Source organism: Anas platyrhynchos, chromosome 16, assembly GCF_047663525.1.
Source record: "Anas platyrhynchos isolate ZD024472 breed Pekin duck chromosome 16, IASCAAS_PekinDuck_T2T, whole genome shotgun sequence".
Taxonomy (NCBI): Eukaryota; Metazoa; Chordata; class Aves; order Anseriformes; family Anatidae; genus Anas; species Anas platyrhynchos.
Genome location: NC_092602.1, coordinates 8732479 through 8758141, shown reverse-complemented (window position 1 = coordinate 8758141; position 25663 = coordinate 8732479). Strand labels below are relative to the sequence as shown.

The 25663-nt window shown below is 45.7% G+C and overlaps 1 protein-coding gene across 10 annotated transcripts in view; it reads right to left on the bottom strand.

Annotated features, from left to right (window-relative positions):
• Window positions 1–18071: 18071 nt before the first annotated feature.
• Window positions 18072–25663, bottom strand: part of ADORA2A (adenosine A2a receptor) — a 30125-nt gene continuing 22533 nt past the window's right edge. For all 10 annotated transcript variants that reach the window (XM_027470085.3, XM_072024320.1, XM_027470083.3 and 7 more), the window contains one exon: window positions 18072–24256. In XM_027470085.3, the coding sequence (XP_027325886.1) occupies window positions 23296–24256 (961 nt within the window). In that variant the 3' untranslated portion in view covers window positions 18072–23295. The remainder of the gene's footprint in view (window positions 24257–25663) is intronic.

The window sequence follows — 25663 nt, the reverse complement described above, 5'->3', positions numbered from 1 at the left end:
CTCTGCCTTTCCCATGGATTACCAAAGCCAGTGCTACAATTACCTCTGGAGTAGGAGAGCCAAATTATAAACCTCACGTAGTTGGCTTTGTCGTCTGCTCTTGGCTTCCTGCCATTCTGAAGGCTGGTTAAGGGGAAGTGGCTGAAGAACTGAGGAAGTTTATTGTTGACAATACATTTCATCTGCTCTCTGGCATTCCTGGGACCAAAGCAGTCCCTAACCAGTCCCAAGTCTGGGAAGCAAAACGTAGGTTTGCAGTCACCGTCCTTGCCTCCCTCCCTCCAATTCAACATGAAAAGCTCAGCTCACAGTTGCTAAGGAGTTAACCTACCTTCAGAAGAATCCTTCTGATGTTAGAGCTATTGTCTTTCTAGCAGGAAATACTTTGCTTGCTTGCTTTGACTAAATCACACCTGGAAATGCATCTTTAAACTAGAAGAGATCCACAAATTGACCACTTTTGCCCATTAAAAACTTCATTCTTCCCTGTAATATAGCTGTCTCCCTGGTGCACAGGAAGTGCATTAAAAAAAAGTAATAAACACTCATAAAGCACATTTAATGATCTAACATTTAAGATCAGCGTTCTTGTTCATTACTGTAACTTTCTGCTAAATTACCATCATCAGGATTGCTCATGGGCTCAAAAGGTCAGTGTTATTTTTGCTGTTGAAATCGTGGAGTCTGGGAAACAACTGTGTGTAAATTGCTGATAAACTGGAACAAAGGCAGAGGAGAAAAACACTGAATATATAAGAATGCAAGTAAACCAGCAGGAAAGGAGGGGAGGGGAAGAACCTCACGGACAGTTTATTAAAAGAACAAAAGAACAAAATCTGGTGCATTTGTTTTCCACTGGTCCAGGAAGCCCGGTCTTTAAGCACCTACTATAAATAGAGCATTCTAATCCTTCATCAAAGCGGGTAGTAGTCTACACCAAAATGAATGAGTTTTAAGGTGTAATATTGGAAGAGGAAAATGTCCCTTCCCTTACAGTAGAAGAATCTTTTGTTTGAATCATTGCTGAAATTAGTTGTTTTGTAGTATAAAAGAGCTAGAGAGTTGAGGCAGAGCTTTGAACATGTTTTTATACTCCTAGACCTCTGGCAAGGATATTGGTACAGAATGGAATTAGCAGTCATCTAATTTAGGATTGAACAACCTGTTTTTGAGAAAGATGAGTCTGAATCTATTGCATGGGTAATCTAAAAATCTTTAAGGAGTTCTCTGAGTGGAGGCTGTATGCAAACTCTAACTTTGGAAAAGCATTTGATAGGGTTTATTAGGAGTATCATACAGAAAGCAGTGGGAACTTCTTTGAAAATCTGAAAAGGTCAGTTTTCAGTCCTTTAGCTCTATTAAAGATTTGAAAGTAAAGTAAACCCTAAAAGTTACCTCAGAGCCATCAAAGTTAAAAACAATGCAGAATGCAGGAGATGTGTACTGCCCTTAAGGAAAAAAACAAACAAACAAAAACCATAAAATACTGAAGTGGATTTCAGGGGGAGGGGGAGGGGGGAAGTAAATTGTTTCAAGAGAGCTTGTTAGATGGCCCCAAAACTGTAACTTTATCAGCAAGACAGCTTTGGCTACGTTTGGCCAAATGATTTGGTACTCCAGTCTGGCTCTCAATTGTATGGGTTTGATGCTATTCAAACCCACTCAATGAGGAAATTTCTTCAACCTGCCCACTGAGCTGAATGCCTAATGGATAACTTCTGGGATAGGCATTGAATATTCTTCAGGCAGATCAAAGCCTGTATACAGCAGTCAATAAAGGTCTATGTTAATCTAGTTTCACACTTGGCAGCACAAAAGGAATAACAACATCCACTAACAGTCAACATCTTGCATTTCTAGGAAGGCATTCAAGGCGTGAACTAAGAAATTATAACAAGGCCTGTCCTCAAAAGGGATGAGACCCTTTCTACTATTTGGATTATTAAGGAAAACTTGTTGGACCTATAAACAGGCACTATCAAAACCAGACCTCCAATATAGATTGCATGATCTGGCCCAAAACCAGAACATTCTCCATGCTCCTATAATTCAGCCATACTGAAACACCTCAACTATTCATCTCACATTTCCCACAGATCAAAGCTTGTTGCAGGGCTGCAACAAGCTTTGGGCAGCAGGGAAAGGAAGGAGAAAGGGAGCAACCATGGGATTGCTCTGCTGCAACATGATTTGGGAGCACATATTTTGCTAAGAAATGGGAAAGTTCACTTCAACCCTTCAGCTGAATTTGTCCCATGAGTTTATGCACACCAACAAACACACAGGAACTCAGGTTCTCAAGGTTTTGGACATTCAGGGGCTTTCTATACAGGGACTTGGATTGACACCTAGCCTATGAACTTCTCCTTCAAAATAACTTAATCGGCTGTGGAATTTCTTTCTGAGTAAACATCCTCTTATTTCAAAATGAGAGAATGCATACACAGCGCAAATCAGAAGTAATATTCCACTTGAACTGCTAACTCTACTGCAATCCAAAATCAGTTGCCCAGTGTAAACAAGCCATTTTTTCAGAAAAGCAGGAAGACGACAAGCGTGACACGTTTTAAGGGCAGCTCATGGAGGGGATATATTGAGACCTCAATGGCACATTTGTGTAGTGAAGGCCAGTATCTCTGGCTTACAGCAACATGTGAAATCGGGCAGACAGTTGCAGCTGCACTTGGCAGACAAACAGTAGTAACCTAAGCTTGACACTATAAATGATGGTTATTGAACTAGCGTCTTCATGAAAAAGCTAGATGTTGGCAAAAGGGCATGAGGAAGACAAAACAGAAGCTTAATTAACTTAACAGGAAAGCAAAAATCTCCTAGATAAAAGGAAGAGAACCATTTCTGAGCCAAGTACTTAAAGGGTTCTCAGACCTTCCCAGGCCAAAGAGTGTGTGTGTGTAATGCTGACTTCCTTCCAGCTCTGTCGGTGCCAGAAATAACTCTTCAATGGAGTATATCTCATTAGTGTACCTTTTACCAAAGCCATTCTTGCAAAAGAAAGCAAGACTTGCTACTGACATGCTGCTGGCAAATACGGAAGAAGGAAGCTGCTTTTATGAAGAGTGTAGCACATCCCACTATGCTTCATCTTGAGCCCATACAAACGCTTGCTGACTTGTAATGGCACGAGCTAAAAAACGTATTAAAAATAATGAGAGAAAGAGAGAATCTGCAGTGACTAAGGGTAGGATTGACTGGCCTCTTCAACACATCAAGGCATCTTCAGCATCCTTCAAAAGGCTCTTTAGCAGCTGCATCACTGATAGTGATTTTCATGCCGCGTTACTTCTAGCCATACTACCTATATGGTTATGCATTCGTCCACCAACTAGCTGTGGTTTGCCTGATGTGTGAAAAGTTCAGGATCTGAGCTTTAATTTAGAAATAGAAGTGCATTTCTGTCTTTTGCAGTTTCAAAGGAAATAATCCGCTTATGAATAGAACAGAGCAGCTGAAATAGCATCTGCTGAAGTCTGGAGAGAACATGAAATCAAAGCTCTGAGTAATTACCTTCCACCTAGTTATCTCGCTGAGCTCCAAAACTCAGACAGCAGCTTTATGAAGGAAAGACAGAAATAAAAAGTCCATTTAATTGCTGGACATCAGTCTAGGGAGACTGGAATTGAAACTAGTCATAGAGAGAAGACAAGATAGATTAGAAACACAAAGACTAATGGAAGCAGAAAGGAGAGGAAGAGATTGCGGAGGACTTAGTGGTGGAGATAATTTTCCTGCTGAGCAATAGCTGTACCAGTAATTTCTGAGAAAATTTCCAGCAATAACTGTAGAAGAGTTTATTGTTTGCTTTTGGTTTTTATTTTTATTTTTTATTATTTTTTTGCTTACTAACTAGATGCTACACAGGACCTTTGGTCCAACCTCACAGTGCAGAGTTCTGTAGGTCCAAAGGAGAAAACCATGCTAAGTTTATAGCCCCAACTATCATTAAGGATGGAATTTAGTCCTTTCCAGGAATGAGTGAGACAATCCTCCCACAGCCAAAGAGAGAAGCTTTCATCTTTTTTTTCATACGCAAAAGGCACCCCCCACACAGTGCACTGCATGCATATAGCTGTTTCCTCAAACATTTCAAAATTTGTTTTCCTTATGTTATTTGTGTCTACAGCCACCAGCTGGTCTGTGTCAAAGCTGATATGTTCAACATATTATTCCATTATCCTATTAGGTTGAACATGTCCTTCCTCCCATGAGAGCTGTTAAGATATCAGTCTTATAGAAAAGAGACAACTCTAGTCCCACTCTCACCTCCTCTACCCTTCATAACAATACACTATTCTCGGTGATCATATGGTGTATACCTAACTTTTAGCCCATCCTAACACTTTGTATTCATACATGCAAGAAATGGTATCTGGCCATTTAATATCCAGCTCTCTCACTGAACAAGCCACACACATATAACAAGTGGAGAACAGCAACAAAAAAAGCTCTGAAGTCTTGAAAAAGACACTGTCTTATGATTTCTTTTTTCAAATAACAATTTCCTGTATTGTATTGTAGGACTGCCATTTGAAACCATCACCTCTTGTCCACTGAGATATCCGCCATTTCCAAAACTGCTCTCTCCATCTTAAAATGTCTTGAAAAACATCTCAAATTCAGGTCAATGACATTTCAGCCAAGGAAATGGTCACCTTCATTTTTCCTCTGCAGGCTCTTCATGCCCCTGGGAATGGAAGAGCAGAAATTCCTGGCTGGTTTCCATGACCCCAAGGACTGAACATTCCTTGCCTGAGGAGCCTTCCCAACCTCTGCACAAGCTAAAGCAGCTATTGTCAGCAAGGACAGTCAAAAATTCAAAAAGTCAAAAATTCAAAGTCAAAAGATGCCATTTAAAGCTTGATAGGGGCAGAAGGTGCTGAGAGTGTAGAGAGGAAAAGGAGAGCAAGCACCACTAATGGGGACAGAGGCAACCAATCAACACATAAATGAGCCCATATCAAATAAACATGGGATCTCCTGACAGAACACTTAAGATCATTGGCTGATGGCATGATTACTTGCTCTTCCTTCTCTCCTCTCCAAGATGTAGCTCTGGGCAAGAAAGACCCTGAACAAGTATCCTTTCTCTAATTAACAACCCAGAAATAAATGTTTATTGTTATTATTATTAAACAATACATAGCCCTTTTCATCTGCATGCTTGGAGTTTTCCACCTCATGCTACCTTTCCACAGGATCTCAGAAATAACCGGTGAAGAAATGAACATCCCCAGAGTCACATAAACAGGAGAGAAATGTAACTTATATTCCCCAGACAAGTCATCTGCAAGATGTGGTCCACCCACAAGGGAAAAAAGGAGCACAGAGAATGAGTGAGTGTGGCAGAGGTGTGTGCTGGATAACTGCAGCATGCACAGATGGAGAGATGAGAAAGCACATTGTCCCATAAAACATTAACCCAGAGCTTCCTTACCAAATCCAACTTAACCGATCAGAGAGGCTATTAGTATTTGTTGACAATAAAGGAGACTTTTTTTTTCTTATTTGGTGGTGGCAGAAAAAAGGCACTACTTGACAAAAGGAAATGCTACAATAGATCTTCTCCCAGCACACACTATACTTGATTCAGTCTACATAGCAGAAGCTTCAGAACCTGCAAAAGCTTCGTACCCTTGTTTTACTACCCACTTACTCACCTTTTACATCTTTTGCTCCATGGAAAACAGCAAGCAATCATTCATGAACATGTTGACACAGCTCATTTACTCCTGGGTCCCAGCATAACCACCAGCATCAGCTCAGCTCCATAAATAAATAAATAAATAAATAAACAGAACAAAAATGCCATCAAGACAGGTTGTGTCCCGTGAAGCTCCTCTAACACAGCCCCCTTCTCCTGTGTTAATCAGAAAATCAAAGGGCACATATACACTTACCTACCCATCCATCTTACCCTCCTCACCCTGACCCAGAAGAATACTATCACTTCAAGTACGCTTCAAGCAGAGGTGAAGACATGCAAGTAGGGTCCATATGGCTCCTGCAGGAGGCACCAAAACCCAGAAGTGTCCCAGGCAGACAGTAGCTAGCTCTGCTGCTCCTGCATCCCCCTCTAAGTACTTTTTTTTTTTTTTTTTACAGGCTGTATGTTCTCCCCAGAGTTGTGCAGTGGTAGGTAAAAATTACCAGATGTGCACCTAAGGCATAGAAAATTAATTAATAAACTGATAGTAGGACAGAGTGTAAGAGGTTAATACCAGTAGTTTGCATTGAGCGATTGGTGGATCATTTACAGATGATGGCAGAGGGGTTTTTAAAGATGTTTATGTTAAGGAGCAGTCACAGAGGCCGGCAGTTCCCAGCAGAGGAGAGCAGCGCTGGTGATGTTATTGTGGGACGGGACAGTTGTTATGGGATGCCAGAATGTCTCTCACAATGTGCTGTGACTCAGACCATGCCCAGCCTCTTTGCTAATACACAGGGGTGCCATTTTTCATTTCCTTCCTCACTGGATTGCTTTTGTCACTATAAATCCAGATGTTCGGGCTTTGGGAGAGAAGAAGCAATTATATCAAAGGGCTGCATAGCATTGCAAAACAGCGTCAAGTTCAACTGTGGTCCTGAGGAACAACACTTACGAGATTCACTTGGCCCTCACATTCCTTGTACAAAAATACAATATACTGTCACATCTGCTGGGTTCGGGCTCTTTTCTTCTCCTTCACATTATGTGCTTAATTTCATGTTAACTATTGCAGTTCTCCAGAGCTTCCTTCTAACAGCGTAATTTTCCACTGTAAGCAAGCCCTCTTTAGAAGCCACTACTAAACTACCTGGAAAGCTTTGTGTACACAAAGCTGGAGTTTTTGGTTCAGCAGCTCTCCCCAAGGCTAGAAGCACAATCCTAGTGGAAGGATTCCTCCCTTCTTAGATACAAAGAACTATTCTCTAGTCATGTTGAATCACAAGATCTTGAATTACCAGTATTAGAACATTTACTTGCAACACAATGATTTAGCAAAATGATGGAATAAAAAGGTAAAAGAAGCAGCAGCATTATTTGGTCTCTTTTAAAAATATCTGAATGGCCAGAATTTCAAAATGTTAAAGCTCAGACCCTGGAGCCACAGATTAGTGGGCAGGGGCTGGGAGTAGCAATTAGGGTATGCCTTCAAATGCTATTCATAATGATTGTGCAACTTAACCCAGCTATCACAAAGATGGATGAATGCAACATGCACGGTGTATTGCTGCCTGCACCAAACAATGGCTATAATCGGGCAAACAATTAAGTATGCCTGTGGCCTTTCTTCACCTTTCCATCTCCTTATGCATTAGACAAAACAATCATGTCCCAGGCAATAAAACTCTTCCTTGTTTAGACCTTCTCATCCCAATCTTACCTCCTGTGTCTGATTTGCCAGCGATGGAAATTCCCTCACCATGTACACTTGCCCTATAAGTATGTCCTCAGTTACTTCCATACTCCAAGAAAACTTCTGAAATGACTCTGAAATGACTGCTATTTAGTCTCTCAGCTGCCTGCTCAAAATTCACAGCTTCCATATGGTCTGGATAAAGTCAAACACATTGTCAAACTGGTGCTTGTTTTTTTCTCTTATTCATTTGTCTTCTTCTTCTTTTTTTTTTTTTTTTTTTTTTTTTTTTTTTTACACTGTATTCTCTTTTGGTTTGTTCAATACATGCAGCTGCTAGCAAAGCAAGGGCTGGACTCAGCAGCAAAAGAAATATTTAAGAAGATCATTTCCTTTCTTGTACGCAGAGAGTTCAGTTTAACCCACAGAAAACATATTTTTGATGGTTCGGCATCAATCAGACACAGGAAGCAGCGCAGCGGCTGTTCTTGGGCCTTTACAGAGAACCACAGCACTGTGATTTCCAGCCATGCTACAGAGGGTTCTGCCACATCACCTCACTGTCCATCTTATGACAAACAACAGAGAGAAGCACTGAAAACCATCTAATGTCAGGTCCCTCGGGAGGACTTACCATTTAACAATGAGCCCTCTGGGTTTATTGAGCCTTCATATCTCATGCGTGCTGGGACACGTTAGCAGTTTAACCGAGGTGGAAAAAAAAATAGCACTTCTATGAGTCGGCAGGCCAGCGAACAGTCAGAGCAAGAAAGTCCTGTTGCTCCTGACCAGAGCTCCTCACCCTTCAGGGGCACCTAGCTGAAATACCATAACAAAGGATTGATTATGCTACAGCTGAGAAACGCAGAAATGTCTTCTTCACAATTCCAACATCATGTCCTACACACAGGGAGAGCTGGGGGAAAAAATTAGAAAGCAAATGATAGGCACAAGCCTACAAGAGAAAAAGGAGACCTCACAAACACGAAGTGCCCTGTTGTGTGTGTTCTGGCAGGACACTGTCCCGTTCAACTAGCCAGAACATTTTCAGTCTACACCAGAACAAATAAGGACCCAGACTAGTAACCTTACTAAGCCCAACATTCAGAGTATGATTAGATTATTTAGGGGCACTTTTGCTCTTAGGTTGCATGGTTGCTTTGAAAAATCCTTTATGGTTGCCCCACCACCTGACTTCTTAGCACCTCCCAAGAGCTTTAGACTTTATGTCAAGTCGGGTAAAATCACCTCAGCAAGGAGCATCCTGGTGAAGACAATCAAGTCCCCATTGTTTCATTTAAGAGTGAGGAAACCTGCCTGAAGCGAATGACCAGGAAATCAGCACAACAAGCTGCTTTACAGGCCTGAGCTTCCTGCCCCAGACTGAGCAGGATTTTACTTCATCATTCCATTCGCCTCACAGGATGACGCAGCACAGGTATAACCTAATCAGGGTGGACATCTTGCATGAGTTTCCCTGCCCTGTCTAGTCTATCCTCTGCTGAGCACCAAAATGGCAACATTCACCCCTTCCTGATGGTTTATTTGGCTGGGTCCTAACCTGAAGTCACAGTCACATACAGGCTGCGACCACAGTGCCACAGAAGCCAGCAGAGCTACTCACAGGTGTTGTGAGATGCATCGGGCCTTGCGTATTATCAGCAACAAAAACGTCTGATATAGGTCCTTTACAGAGTTATCTATAGACTGAACAGCTTCCGATGTCATCTCCACCCTGTCAGAACATTTGATCTGAGTGGGACTATGCACTTTCAAAGCTTTCTGCATGTTAGATAGCTTATCAGATCTTTTGCTTGTGGCTTTGTTGGCTCAGATGATGTCATCTCTTCACAAGCACCTTTTAACTTCTTTGTTGCTCGGGGACTTCCATCGATAGTGGGGACCAAATTAGTTGGGAACCTGAAAGCCCACAGACAGCAGAGGGAGCTCTCTCTGCTCTGTCCTGCAGCTCAAGTATCGGACCTAAACCTGTCAGAGTCCTACAACCAAAGAGAAGTTAGAAATGACTCTCAGCAAATACAAACACTGCAGAATTCTTACACCAAGTTACATGCCCAAATCTGGGGCTTAAGAAGGGCCACATTTTGGAAGTTGTTTCCCCAGCTGTACAGCCTGGCCGTTAACAGCCCATACCATCAGGCACAGGTAGGAAACAGCTATCAAAACAGCTTAGTCCACATTCTGGTTTGAATCTGGAGTTTCACTAGGGATGCAGAGACAGGAGAGAGGCCTGGACTGGGCCCTGGGGCTGCCAGTTTTGGTCTTACTTTTTCTGCTATGCTGCTGGATAATCCCGAAGGCGGCTGCCTCCCACCTCTGTCCTGTGACAGCCTCCCATCTGTTGCCCGTGGGTGTGACACCGAGCTCCCCGCGAGCCTGGGAGACCTCTCTGGACAATCGCTGGAGATGAGATGGGTGTTGTGGGAGCTGATTCCAATCGAGTTAGTAACCGAAACATCGCTGTAAATACCAAATGTTAAGGAGCTAAAGAAAGAAACAGGCAGGGGTGAAATGTCAAGCTTGCACTACTGAAAGGCACGGCAGATGCTTCCTAGTCTGTTCGCTGGCACATCGCTGGTAGCACGGTGTCTGTGGTTCTGGCAGCCCAGAGCTTCTAGATCTGTGAGGAGAAACCCTGTCCCCAGAAGTTATCTGTCCCCTACCACATGCTTCCAACACTAGAGCAATGGCTTCTAGTCTGCAAGTCCAGCAACCTTGCTTAGAAGAAAACGAGCCCTTTGGACAGCCCTTCTCTGCTCCCCCAGCAAGCAGAAGGAAATTCTGCAAATAAGTGGAAAGGCTTGGTGCTGCTACTGCTGCTTCCTGGCTCCCGGCACCTACTGAGCACAGGTCCGTGTCTGAGGAGAGCAGTTCCACACAAAAACTGTCAGAGGAGCCAGGCCGGTGGCACTCCCTCCACTTGACCAATGTGCTGCCTCTTCCTTTGGCTAAAACGAGCTGTATATGTAAAGGAAAAGTGGGTGTACTGAACATTTAAGGTGTGGTAGCACCTGGAAAGCTAGGAGGAAGCCACCTTCTGAGCTGACTTGACCCTGATTTTTGGGAACAAGGATCCACTGAGACTGGTGTGTGCTGGTGGGACAGACACAGCTGCACCAGTGGGCAGCTGGAAGGGAGCATGGGGAGGGCAGCTGGTGGGAGTCCTGGACACAGCAGAATATGGCACCACGGGGGCACTGGAGTTGCTGTGGCATGGAGAGCCCGCCAGCAAAGGCTGACAAGTGCTTTAAAGCTGGTATTTTTTTTCTTTACGTCTTTCAAGATGTAATTTTGAGGTGAAAAGGAAGAAAGAAGAGGGCAGGAAGGAACAATATGTCAAGCAAAGGAGCAGTTACCTCTACAGCCATGCTCTGCTGCCTCTTGGAAACTTCTCGGGATGGCCCTGCCTGCCTCCACACCCTCTCTTCGCCCAGCTTCTCAGTCTCTGATCTGGTTTCTCCCAGTGGTGCTGTTCTGTTCCCTCTTCCCTTCTTGCTCCTATATCTCCTCAAAGACAGAGAGAATCAGCTGGAATATTCCAAAAAGTTGAACAAGACCCTGAGTAACCTATCTAGTGGGCAACATCCCTGTCCATGGCAGGGTTTGGAACTAGATGGGTTTTAAGGTCCCTTCCAACCCAAGTCGTTCTGTGATTCTATGAATGTAACAGGGTGCTGGTGCAGACAGGTATGGCCAGTGCCTCTCCTTCATACACTGCAGCAATCAGCTTTTCAGGAAGCAGGAGAACATAGAGGGGAAGAAACAAGCAAAGAAATGAAAAGCCGAAAGAACAAAGCAGCAGAACAGATGCATGAGCTGAAATGGAAAAAAATACCCTAAAAAAAAAAAAAAAGAAAAAGAGGATAAGAAGAGTGGAGCCACCTTCAAGACATGGCGCAAGTAGAAGCTGGGTAGACAGGGAGTGCAGAGACACAACAAATTCAGGATTTACAGGAACAAAAGGGTTTTCTTCTATTCCTCCAATTACCTCTGCCAGCAGTCCTGCCCTCTTCTCCCCCTCACCCATGCAACCTCACCTTCAATTACCTCAGGAACGTTCATTACAGGAAGATGCCCTGAGTGTATCAAATTAGTGCGTTACAAAAGCTCATCCAGGAAATATCCATGTGATCCTTATTCAGTTAGCAGGAGGGGATGGAGTGGGGATGCCAAGCGAGAAGCAGGTGAGGAGGTTGAATACAAGCACGCACCTTCAGGACTGAAGGGCTGGCAGTGCTCTGCAGGCACAACACAGAGGGACCAGATCCAGTCTGTTCTGAATACTGATGCAGCTTCAGATTCCTTTTGTGCACCAACATCATCATATTCTACAGAATTCAGGGTTGGGAGACCAGGGATGGCGACTAAGTTCAGTGAGCCTCAGATGCTCTTGAAGGATGTTTTAGCTACAGAGCCTTGGTGTGAACTTACAGCAAATAAGTCACCTGGAGCAGCAGTGAAGATCATAGAGCTCCAAAATGTTCTTTCTGTAGCTAGGGTTCAAAAAAAAAAAAAAGTGAAGTTTCCATGTGCAACATGCAGATCTGCAAAATTTACTCATCAGCCAGTTGAAACCTCTGCCCATGACACACTGACATGACCTCAAGGTATTTCCTCAGGTGCTGTACAGAGATCTCACTCAGAAGACACAGCCAGACTCATGGCAAGGAATGGCAGAGTTTGGGAACACAGCGTCTCACAAACGCCCCACTCTCCTGCCTGCACTGCCCCAGGGAAATGGGATGTGACACACTGCCAGCAGCTGTGTGCAAACAAGATTGTCCACACGGCAGCTGTAGGGGGAATGGGACTGAAGAGAGAGAAATTCCTGTCTCTGACAATAGCTAAAGGGCTCCAGGCAGACTGGCAGCTGCAAAGCACCCAGTTCCCCGCTCTGGTTCAGATGACCAGGCACCTCTGGGACTGTATGGGTGAAGAAAGGAGGCAGAACAAGCCTGTTTCAATCTATTTTTATACTGCAGATCCATCTGCTCCTCTCCACAGCTGGCAAGGCCTGGAGCGCAGCTTAGATCCTTCCAACAAAAGCCTCTTTATGAGGCATGGGAATCCCCCACCACTATCAACACCATTTGGATTGGATTGCCCAGGCAGAGGCTATTTTGGGCACCACAGGTGGCTTCTCCATCTTGCTGAGTGCAGGATGGAGCCAGCAGATGCCTCACCACACCACTACCCAGCCCAACCACCAGGGATAAAGCTCCGAGAAACCCCCAGGATCTGCGGGAACGGGGCACAGAAGAAGCTAACAGGAGGAGCTTAGGGAATGGGTTTCACAGGTGAGACCAACAGTGTCCACCAATAGTGACCCTCAGAACTGCTTTTGGGACAGAAATACAAGAGGAACATCCAGGTGGAGACTGATCAGCCCCTGTCCTGAGCAAGCACTAACTCACCCCACTCCTAGGCCCAAGATCTCTGTTCCACAGACCCCGTGCTAGAGGACAACCACTGCTCTACCTGACCAAAGCACAAACTCCTTTTCTCTCCTTTCCTCTCCGCCCAAACCATAATTACTTCCTTCATGTTAAGGCCTGACATTTACTTGCTCCTGGTAGAGAGCTCCAAGCTCTGCGTGTCCCCTGACACAGAGCAGAAAGCCCTCCCAGCCTCTCGTCTCTCTGTTATCTTACTGCATGGATGCTATTTCCTGTGTTTATTTTTCTTGTCTGGCTAGCTGGCCTGGAGGGTCTCACCTGCTGGAAAACTGCCATTACTTCTCCATCTGCAGCAGTGACCAAGGCTCAGCAAAAACAGCCTTAGGTCACTTCTGGTTTCCTTAGGATGCCTGACTACCAGGAGAGGGCAAAGGCCACAGACACTGAAAGAGAGCAGGTTCCTGTGGGTCCTACCTGGAAGCTGACACCAGCAGATGCATCTCTCGAGGAAGCAGAAGAGGGACACGCGTTTTACAGCACTGGCATACATCCGGCACAGAGAGAACACAGCCACCTGGAAAACACCAAACACATGGCTACGTGCACGAGGACCTCCCTTCAGAGAGTGCGAACGTGTCCGTGCAGCAGACGGAGCGCAGCCTCTTCCAAGACCTAATTCACATGCAGGCTTCAGCGTTCGGTGTCATCCATGTCACTGACATCCTGACCCCCCCAGAACACAGCCTCATATTTGTGATGGGAAGGAAAGCATTGAACTCTTCCTGGGAGGATCATGTCCCACATGGTGCTTCCAGATCAAATGCTGAACTAAAGATCCCCCTGCAAAGGAATCAGAGATGGGTGGTAGCCTGCAGAGAGCACCCCCAGCCTTTATTTTTCACATAAAGTGAAAATCTACAGGAACATTGATGCTACACTTCTTTGTATTATTATTTTGAAAGTCCAGGTAGTGCTGAACCATGGGAAAAGGATAGACGGCCCCTACACCTTAAACTTTTTGTGCTGCCTGGGTCTTGCATGCTGCAAAGGGAGGATTGTCTGCAAATAGAGAACTTAGGACAGGAGGGAACTGGCATGGGAAGCAAGTGCTCAGAGAAAACAAGATGCAAAGATTTGTTACAAAAAGCCTCGATTCCCAAGCAGTGTTTCAATCCATAAGGAAAAGAGGATCTTGGGTTTAATTCCGTTGCAGATGAACGTTACATGGGTTAGTTCTGCAGACTGGAAGGCCTCAGTGCAAGTTCGGGGTATTACTGTATATTTCCTCTGGAAGGAAATCAAAATGCTATTTCTCATGAATTCAGAAAGGACACAGCTGTAGAACAAGCAGCTGACTCTCAGCTTTAGTTGTGGCATTGAGTTACCAATGGTGGGAGAAAAGACTATTTCTGTTTTTCTAATGCAACCTTTAGCATTTTGATCCTTCTGGAATTAAAGGATGATCTTGAGGAGGGTCTGAGATTTTTTGTCTCCACCCTATTTCTCTTAGTGCTTTTGGCATGAATATAAAGAAAGGCAGGAAACACTTGGAATACTGGACTGCTCCCAAATGGCAGGCACCTCAGAAATGAAGCAACCAGTTGTCCCTTACTTTAAGGTGCCGAGTGCTCATGCAGCCCACCCAGCACCTCGGTGCCAGGGCTGAGTGCTCCCCTCCTGAGGCTCTGCATTTGACACAGCCATAATCTTCATGATTTAACTGCAGCTCTCCCCCCGTGGTCTCTCTGGAGCTGGGAACACACACATTCATCCCTTTCTTCCCAGTGCATTTTGGCTCTGCAGAATAACTTCACAGTCTGATATGTTGCTATCACAGAACAGCTTCAGTTCAGCAGCAAATGAATCCCAGTTGTCTTCAGAGGCGCACTGTGTATCAGCCCCTGCCACCAGGGCTAGCTCACAAAACCTGACCGATTGCTCACAGCCACAGTTCAGAGATGGCCCAGCAGGGATTCACGGGGCAGCAGGCAAGTCTCAGACCTACCATTCCCATCAACCTGCAGAATTGGCCACGTCCTCTGAATGATGGAGATGTTTAATATCACAGGACCCAGTGTGCATGGCAGGGCTGCTCTAAAGACATTACCACAGGAAGCAATCCTTCTCAATGCCGACTGAAATGCTTGAAGGGTTACAAAGTAATGTGGAATGATGGAAGTCCTCCTTGCCTCAGGATTCACCCCACTGCAAGCAGTGTTCTTTGCAAGACGTTTCTTTTCCTTCTGTGGCCCAGCAGCAAAAGGTTGTATCAGCACGGATTCAAAACGACCTTCATCCAGCCTGGATCAGCACGGCCAGAGATGCTGGGTCCAGTGCACCTGCCTGCAGAAGGCTTCAGCATCTGCCACTGTTCAGCCCTTCAGCACACCTCCAAAATAGGAGCTTGGCAAACAAAGCTAACAGAGTGCATTGCTAAGCAGAACATTCTGCCGAGTCCCGACACCAGGACTGCATGTTATAGGGCACTTGCCAATTCCTGAGTCAACTTTATTTATTATACACTAGAAAGGTCATGACGAATCTCAAAAGATAAAATCTGTGTCTGTCAAGCCGCCTTCCTTGTTTTCATTGGCCCAGACCCTCGTGTTCCACACCAACAATAACAGGACATGGGTTCAAGAGGCACCACGAGTGCAGCTTACCCTGAGATAGCCCAGGCTTGTTTTGCATTCTTCATAGAACTGATCCAGGCTGCTCAGTTCTCTCTTTATTAGGCCTTTTCCCCCCCTCTCCCTTCTAGACATGATCCCCACACTGCACCAGAATCTTGAACCCCTTGAAACCCCAAAGCACAGGCACCTGAGACTGTCACAGCCCGGATGATGCCAAACGCCCAAATGACGCAGCTGCAAGTGTGCCAGCAACATGAAGCATCCAACTAAGATATGCTTAACCCCCCATTTAGAAGTAATATCCCAGACTAATACTAACCCCAAAGACCCCACGACTTCACCAACAGCTGAGGCAGCATGATACGGCGTGCACATGGACTTTCTTCACTCTCATTCTGAGGTGTTATCTAATCTCCTTGCAATAGGTAAGACAAAAATTCTGAGCTGCCTAGGGCTCCAGGTAAATCCTTGGTAAACAAAGCCTGAGCGATTGCAGCTCCAGGGCTGTCAGTGTCCACACCAGCCGGTTTAAAGCCTGCCCAGGGCTCTGCAGAATTTGCAGGCACCTCTCTGGAGTGCAGCTGGACACTCCCAGGAACACAGTCCCAGGTTTGGAGTTCAGTGTATTGAGCTCAGACCACACAGTATGGATTTGCACTCCAAATAACCTCATCTTTACACAGTTTACTCTGAACCTGCAGACTGAATCCTCTTTTCCAACTCCTTGCCTTTCACTTGCTGAGAAATCACCCTGCTACTCTCAGCCCCGGACTTGGCTTAGGTCATTTGGTTTGATGCACTGCAAGGATGCCACTTTTCAAAACGAACCTCTGGTTTTCTGAGATGTGGGTAGCATTTTACTGTCACCCAGCAGAATCTCACCGATGACTGCTGCAGCCTCACAGCAGAGCAATGATGCTGCTTACAAGAGTGGTGCACCTTCCAGCCCAAAACCTAACAGTCCCATCCCCTGGGTCATATCTGAGGGAACCTCTGTTATTCAAGCACCATCCCATTTTTTTTAATTATTTTTTTTTTTTCCTCAGAACAGCACTGAAGAAGGGACAGGGAGGTAGGAAGAATGCAGCTCCACTTACTATTCAGCGAGACTCCAACCTGCAGTGAGTCGCTTCATCTAACTTCAGGGATCAGAGGGGGATTCCTCCCAGGATCCAAGCTGGCAGAAGTCTCTCTCCCTGACCTGAATGAATACATGAGGAATCTCACTCAGTCACTTCAGTCAAATGCAAGACACTGGGAATCTCTCCTATGAAAGTAAATTGTGAGGTCCACAGGGCCACAGAAAAGATCCTCAGAGCTTTTAACTCATCCAAATTTCTCCTTGAAATACATGACTACGAGCACAGCAGGCACTTGTATGTGCTATTCTTAGCAGCAACAGCTTCCTGTTTGGGGGCAGAAGTGACAAGGAAGATCCTGCTGCTTTAAATGCTGAAAAAAGCCTTTTAGCCAAAAAAGATTATCCACCCATTTGCAGGAAAATCACCATCCTCCACTATTCCATCCTACTTTAGCATTCAGAAGCATCAATTCCCCATTCCCGCAGTAAATATTGCACTAGCAAGCTGTATTGTCCCTCAGCTCAGGCAACCACAAAAGCCCTGCAAAGTTTCTCTGGGTGACCAAGCCAAGGTGTAGATCTCTGAACTTAGATTTCCAGATGAGGCCAATTGTGTAGTTAAACTAGGAGCTCTTTCTGTTCTTCCAAGTGCTCGCTTTCTTCCCTGGGCCAGGTATGGCCATTGTTCCCCTGCAGCTCCTGCAGACACCCATTGTTCCTCCCAGCTCCTGGCCTTTGATGCTGCAGAACAAAACGCACAGTGTTTGTGAAAGGAGGGGAAAAAAAATGAAAAAGCTTTTCAATTACACAGTTGGTTGAACAGCTCAGGCACAGCTGGCTGCAGAGCACCAGGGCACCAGCACCTCTCCACGAACCAAGGCCTCCAACCCAGCTGCAAAGGGAACCAAAAGAGGGAATGACCAGTAGCTGATGGTTATCTGGTGAACTTTCAACGCTTCCCCATTCCAAATGCTCCTGGGTCACACAGACTTTCACTAACCTCCCCACACACATTTAGTAGCTGCCAGCTGTGGAAAGCTGGAAATTGTTCCTGCTGCTTCCTGTCAACATTGGCCTGAGAGGCACCACAGTAGCATTTAAATTCACTGCCTCCATTTCCAGACTAATTTGGCTATCAGGCTGGGGCTAGCTCAGTCTGAGCAGTATTGGCAGACAGGACAGAGGGATGAAGTAGCGGTGGTGTAACAATGATGTCTGATGTGTGGAAGGAGAGCCAAAGGGCTGAGATGCTCCAGTAATAGCTGGCAAGGTGGTGTGCTCCAGGTATCTCCTCCAGATCCCACTACGTAACACTTTGTTTCTGCTGCTGCAGTGTTCTGGGCAAATACAGTGCTCTACCTTGTGTTCCGTACGCAGCTGTAAACTTTTATTGCCAAGATGACAGATCCCAGGATGTCAGGGATGTTGCGGGGCTTCCAGTTACCTGAGTCGATGTTAACATCTTCAGCAAAAGAACAGGTAGTGCCAGGGACAGATCTATGGAAAAAAGCTAATAAAATGATAAAAAAATATTTACAAAACAGGGTCAGCCAGCAGGATCTTCCTTGGACAAAGACACTCACACTCTCTTTTACAAATATATTTTATTATTTTAATGCTTATTAAGAAATGTAACCAAGACAGACTCAGCAGCACCAGTGGCTCCTCACTGCCCAGCAGTCTGATGACTTCACAGATATGAAAATTTCACAGATTCAAAACAAATAAAAAAAAACAACTTTGGTCAATGCACTTTAAATATATATGCATGCACAGATTCTCCCACCCCTTTCCCTCCCCTCCCACTGGTAACTGACAAACAGAGGGAAAACAACAACTATATTCATAAAACATTTAAATTAAAAGAGTAAGTGTTTCCTAGTGACAGCGTGTGCAGCAGGGTGTTCATAGTGTCTTGGCTCACTGACCACAGAGACAACTGCTCCACAGGACGGGGGCAGGAATACCAGCTCCTGGGACAGAACCAGGGAAGCAAAGGATGTTCTCAGATCAACAGGTTCCAGTCTTGAATTCAATGCATGCTTGTGTTAAGAGCCCCAGCAGACAAATAAGACAAGGAGTTACACAGAACACTGTCCCCTTTTGGGGATTCTCAATCTGTTAGGTTCAGTCACCTCTCATGCAAACAAGGAACTGGGGTGATTTTAGTTACTCTTGATGTGCTTTACTGTAGAGGCCAAAAGCTCAGGGCTAGAAAGACAAAGATCCTTGGTCTCAGAGCAGCCTGATGCCTAGAACAGATCAGGAGAGAACTGACTATTAGGCAGCTAAACCTACCAAACACCACTAGAGTATTATGCAGATTTAATGCATCACAGCAGTTACAGCATGCTTACCCTTCCCACAAAACAGCTGAATTGATGAGGGGGAGAGAGGGGCGTTACTGCTCATGTTCATGAAGCAGAAGGGCTTTTGTTACACCTGAACGCACTCATGAAATGAGACAATGCATCTGAAAATAAGATAATCAAGAAAAAATCTCTCTACCTCAATCATATATAGACCAGAAAAAGTCAACCTTCTGCAGATATTGGGGCAAGGCTGCCTCCCTCTCTGCCGTGACCCCAAGGAGCCATGAGACCACACATCCCTTCCAGAGTCCTTTCTCAGCAAGTCATGCCCTGGGCTCGTGCCAGCCCCACTCCCCCGAGACCATCTGTGCAATCCCCAGCACCTCCCATCACATTCCCACTCCCCTGAAATCCTCCCAAACACATACCCTACATATCCTCCTTCCCCACCAAGATTCCCCGTCTAACCCTGACACTCCAGTCTGCTCTCACACCTTAAGAGACTTTCCTACATCCTCTAGCATCCTCTGGAGCTTCTTTTCAAAGAATGATCGAAGATTCAGAGTACTCCATGTAACTCCCAAGCTCATCTGCACAATACACTCACAAGCACCAGATGGGACCAGTGGCAAGTCCTTTTTGCCTACAGCAACCTCAGCTGTCCTACCGTGACCCTTTGCTAGTGCCCTCTGTCAAACCAGCATCAGCCTCTTTCTTCTCTTGCTCAGCTCTGAGAGCTGCAGTTCGAGCTTGCATAGAGCTTGGAGATACTGCTGATACAAAACGAAATTGCAGGACAAAGTTGTAAGTGCATTTGCACACACAGAAAGCAGTGCCCTATAGAGAAGACAGACCTAAGAAGAACTCTTGATAAAATTACTCCTGGCAAATGATCAGAATTTTACTTTCTCCAAAACCCTATAAAGCAAATAAACCCTGGAGCCTGAGAGTCCCAAGGGAATGCTGAAATTCATGGAATGCCCTCACACCAAAGAGGCACCACATCGCTCTATGGGTTGTGAGCCATTTTTAGCAACATGTTCCAATTCAATGAAATTAGCCTCTTCTTACCCCAGCTCTTAATTTTTGGACACACTGCACCTTGGATTCCCAAGGAGATCTTCTCTAGCCTCTCCTGATGGTCACCTCATTCTTCTTTTCGTCTTGGTACCGCCTTTGCCTATCAAGAACAGCTATTTCATTAGCTACATCTTCAGCTGGGAAGAAAATGGGGATATGAGTGGGGAAGTTAGGAAAAAATTATTGAACTTTCTAAAATGATCCTCGCCCTGTGTAGTTTGGCAGAGGTACTTTTCTTGAGACTGGAGGGCACTGGCAGAAAGAGAAAAGAGCAGGCTTCATTCATAGGACCTTAAAACTCTTTTTTTTTTTTTTTTTCCCAAGGCTTCCATCCTTTTTTTTTTTTTAAATAGAAAAAAAAAAAGGGATGGAAGCCTTGAAATCATGATCCCAAGGAAACAAATAAGAATTCCAAAATTCTGTTCAAAAGGTTCATGCTTCCCCTCCAAGAACTGCTTTGGAAACATCTTCTGAAGGTCCATCTCAGACATATGTTTGCCAGAAGGCACGCAGCATGTGGTGCAATTGGCCATTCTTCCTTCCTGTGACTAGACTTCCAATGCTATATAAAACACGCTGCCTCCTTACACCCACTGCACTTCCTCCTACACACATCCCCTGGCCCCTTCACATATCCTTTTCATTTCACATCTAGATCACTGCTATTGAAAGGGACTGGACACACTTTGGGGGCACGTCGCTTGGTGACAAAAACTGATTTCAAGACATCTGGAAACGCAAAGTCAACTTGCATGGCGATCCAGTTGGGCAGGAAAGTTTTCCAGAGAGACAATCTTAAGTGTGTCACATCAGCATAGATCAGTCCTATTCTTATGGCAAGCAAGCAACTCCCATAATTGAGTGTGAAGAAGCCCAGGAAACAATAGAAAGCAACCAACCTACATCAGCTGTTGAAAGTCTGATGCAACGTGGCATAAAATATCCCTTTACAATGGCAACTAAAGCCCAACAGGAGACACTTCTGCACTCGCGTGTGTTCCAGCACATGAGCAATGCTGGTATTTTCCCACACTTCCTTCCCTGCTCTGCTTCTTTGTGGACCTAATTGTTATTGACATGAATACCGGATGTAATCTTGTGTTATTCTTAGAAACATTTCAGCTCCCAGCTGAGGCCCAAAGAGTTCAGACCCCCATTTTTCTGACTGAATTCCTCTGCTGCTGTTTCAGGAGGCCAGAGGAGTCATACCGCACAATCTACAGAAATATTCCAACAAGACAGAGTAACAAGATCCTAAAACACCCTACAAAGGAACTACCTGCAACGTCAGTCACAGAGAAATAGCTTAGTGTTTGTTAGTGGTGCTGCAGTGATAATCCACTCCTCTGACGTTAAGACTACATGGAAGAGCCGTGCCAAGAAAGCAGCGATTCAGCTGAACTGCAGAGTCTATTGTTCTTCATACTTGCATGTCTTCCTGCTAAGGATGGGGGTGGCAACCACATCTTTTTCTCCATCTCACAGTAAGCTTTGTGCTAGCCTAGAGCACTTACATACTTGAGCACATTCAACAGTCTAAACCACTCCCCACTTTCATGAAGACAGACTGGTAAAAAAAGAAAAGTTTCTTCAAATAAAACTGACTTTCATTCTAATACTTCACAATATTTAAAATAAACATGGAATGAGAACACAAACCTAATGTGCTCTTCCCCAAATATCAAAATTCAGTTCCCCTTTCCTTCCTGAAAATCAGATTATTTGGGTTCTGAAACATTAGTGGAGGGACATGAGGAAGACCCAGGGTTGTGGGCTGATACCTCTGATGTTTTCAGCTATGGAAAAAGTCCAGATCCCTGGAATTACCAGACTTTTAGTCTTCTTGTAGGACCATGTCTAGTAGGACCTGCCTGTCTCTCCTGAAGGCTAGTGGCATTGGGCATGGAATATTTGTCCTTAAAACAAAGGCTGGACAAGATTTAGGTAGAATACAAGCTAGCATGGCAGTCTGTCATCCTTGAGCTACCACAAGTGATAACTGATAGAGCTAACAAGTGATACAGGAAGTTACCAAACCGCCATGAAACTGCTCTACCACAAACCATACCGGTGCATACCTTTGCTGCGGAAGATTTGCCTCTCTCTTACACAGACTACTGCAGTTTCTAAGCAGATTTCCACTACTACTGATTGCTGCCAGCTCCTCAGAGTAGGAACATCTTCTAATCAGACAGACCCTGGCCTCTGCACTGCAGGGACACATCAGGCTTCACAGTAAAGCACATCATGAAACAACTGAAATCACAGGAGAAAGGTGTTTAAATAGAGCTCATGGGGATTCCAGAAGTAATAGGTACGTCCTGTCCCACATCGCCTTCCTCCCCCTTTCCTCTTCCACCCCCACCCTCAAAAAAAAAAAAAAAAAAAGAGAAAAATCCCATCCCACAGCATTTTGAGTGAGGATGAAAGCTTAGGACCATGGAGATAATTTGCATTCTGGGATCCCAAGACAAACATAGACACAGAGGGAAAAAGCAGTAGCCAGACAGTGCCCATGGGCCTGTGGACACCTCCCACCTGATAGCTCCCCACAGCTCCTCGGGGCACACCCAGCCCTGCTATCACAGCCCACTGAAAGGTCGAGCACCACGTCCTGCTAACAGCCCTTTTGCTAAGGGAGCTCCGTATTATGGTCTGGGTTTTCATTATTTGTTTGACAGAGTGGAGAGCTATGAGGTTATATTTGTCTTGTGCATCTGGAACACTGAGCGCTCAGGGAATGAATATGAGTTCTTGCCCGTCTTTATAACTTAACATAATGGAATCTAAACAAGACAAGAAAAAATGTCCGAACAACCTGTTGCAGTATAAGCTTTAAAAACACGAACTGAAAGACAAAATGTCATGGTTGAAGGTATCCAAAGTTCCCCTCAGGTAAATTCCTCCTCCAAACAGCTGCTGGCATCCTTCCTGACCAATAGATGTTGCTATCCTCCTTCCATTTTTTCAGGGCCAAATAATTGGAGGCCCCTCCCTGTTGCTCCTTGCAATTAAGTGAATACTTCCAGCCATGGTTTAATTTCTGTTGGTAAAGACAGCAAAACTGACGTACAACCACAGACACACAGTACAGCAAAACGTCATAATATGCTCTGCATCGTGAGAGTCTCCCAGTGCTGACCTTGGAATGCCATCTTTGACCTTGGCACTGCTCTTGGTGACAGGCCAGCATTGGGTAGCATGTCCCCCTCCTTTCTTAGTCCACTTCGATGGTCTCTTGGCTTTTCTCCAGTCTGGTATTTAGGGTCCTCCCAAGAGTCCTGGGTACGGACCCCTTTCTCCACAGCAATCTGGATACACTCCTCTCCCCCCGCCCCCCAGACTCCCTTTCTGCCATGGCAGAGGCCACCCATGGAAAAATAAAATAATTCTACCAGGAAGACTTCGAAGGACTCATCAGGAAACATCAGCTGCTGCGAAGGCTGTGCTTTCTAGATTCGAGTAAGACACCTGGGCATCAATTAGCTCTTCGCTGTGAAGCTCCCTCTTCATGCATGCATCTGAGAGAATTCCATTTCTGCAGGAATGCGGGAGATGCCCATTTGTCTCCATGTCCAGAGCATTTCCGTTCTGGTGCCATTCCAAGACAGCTTTGCATTTGTTCAAGTCCTGCTTTTCAGGATCCCTGTGAATCTCTCCATTGGTGTACACCTCCAACGCATACTCACTGATTCGTATGCTGGCATTCTCGCCGTCCCCACCATGGGTGGAAGTCCTAATGCTGGCTGTTCCTGCCTTGAACTGCTCCTTCCTGCCCAGAATATGCTGGCTGATGATTTTGCGGAAAGTGTATCGGAACTCCCTGATCCGGTAGGCATAAATTAGAGGATTTACCACCGAGTTGGCATGAGACAGGATAATGGCCAGATACATCAGCCAGAGGGGAGCATGGGCACAATTAGGGCAAAAAAGGGTGAAACAGTTAATAATATGTAGTGGAAGCCAACAGACTGCAAACAATCCAACAATGATGGCTAAGGACTTGGCCGCGTGGACTTCCTTCTGCAACGTGGAGCGTGAGCGCTCCCCGTGTACCATCTTGTTCTCCATCTGCTTGAGCTGTCGCCGGGCTGCCATGAAGATTTTCAAGTAGATACCAAACATGAGGAGGAGGGGCAACAACACACAGGCAAAGAAGTTGTAGTAGACCATGTACTCCATGGTGACCACTGCCTCAAACAGGCACACCACCATACTGTTGCTGCAGTTGATGGGAGAGGATTTATTAGTACCCAGCTCTTCAATCTGGGAGCGCTTGTGCCACCCTAGCATTGGTGTCAAGCCAATGATGAAAGATAACACCCAGCAGATGGCAATGATACCTTTGGCTCGAGAGCCAGTCACCAAGCCATTGTACCTAGAAAGCAGAGGAAAAAATGGGAATTACACCAATATCATTTGACAAGCCCCTGACACCCAAACAACAGCCCAGTGCCCCAGAAGACAGCAAGAACAGCACCTGCTTCTTCAGATGGGTCTTTGAAGTGCTGTGCAGAACCCACCCAGCACAGCATGGACTCCACGGTACCACTGCATGCCGTCTACTTCCCCCCTCTTTCCTTTAGGCAGTGACTAGGCTACAGAAAAGCAGGGAAATTAATATGGTTTTCATCTGTGTACCTCCAACTCCACCATCTCACTTGGCCACGCACAAGGATCTCACAGCCTGGATAACTGGCAGCACTGCTCTGACTCTTGGTGGTGAAGAACACCACCCTGGCTCCTTCGCCAAAGGCTGAGGTAGCTCCTCCATTCTGCCGAGGGAACAGGCTTCTAGCACAGAATTGCTTGGCCTGTCTTGCAGTTGATCTGCGAGCCAAATGGCACCAAAGAACTCAGAGGCACAGTGCTGCTGGCCCCACATCCACGCTCAGATAAGCTCTGGGGAAGTCTGCTGCTGGGTGAACTGCAGAGGCCAGGCTGGCATTCCCTTGCACAGCACCTCTGCCCCACAACAGCACCTTCAAGGAGTCCAAGAAGCCATCACTAAACTTCCTTAAAAAATGGAGACAAGGCCAGCAGTTTCCCTCAGCAGCCCAGAAAGTTGACGCCGTGTCAGTTCCTCATAAAGGAGGAATCGAGCTAAGGACAGTGCTCTGACTACTGCACTGCACACACCAAGGGCAACCTCAGTGGTGAGGATATTGACACCTGGCTCGAGCCTGTGCTCCTAGCAATAAATCCTCCATGATCTGCTGACAGAGCCGGGAAGCAACATGGTACGAACCTGACAGTGCAGCCAGGGCCCTCAGTTTGTTGGGAACATCAGCCAGTTCCCAAGGCCTCACAGGTTACCGTAAGCCTTGAGCTTTCTCCACCAGTTCTTCCTCTAAAAACCAAAATCAGGGCAACAGTTTGACGTTTCAATGCAACTTCCTTTACTTGGTAATGCTCAGTGTAGAAAGCAGATAGCTGGGTTCCCACATTGTCCAGCGTGGGTCCCACACTGTGTTTGACCCCATGCGTCTGCAGGCAGACCACAGCAGCTCCGGGCTCCCAGTGTTTACCCAGTGCTCCTTCTCCCTCCGTCCCCAGAATCCTCTCAGCAAATAAACATTTTTTTTCCCTCCAACAAGCCATCAAAATCTTTCCGTCTCTTAATGAAATAGCTAATCCCACAGGTTCATGCTCCTATCCCAATGCCAGTTCAAAACAAAGGCGGGGAGGTGCTGCTTGCTCTGGGCACAGCACAGAAGGGAGATCCCACACACACTTTAAATCCCTGCTGAAGGACCTTGAGAACAGCTTGGCTCCACACATGACC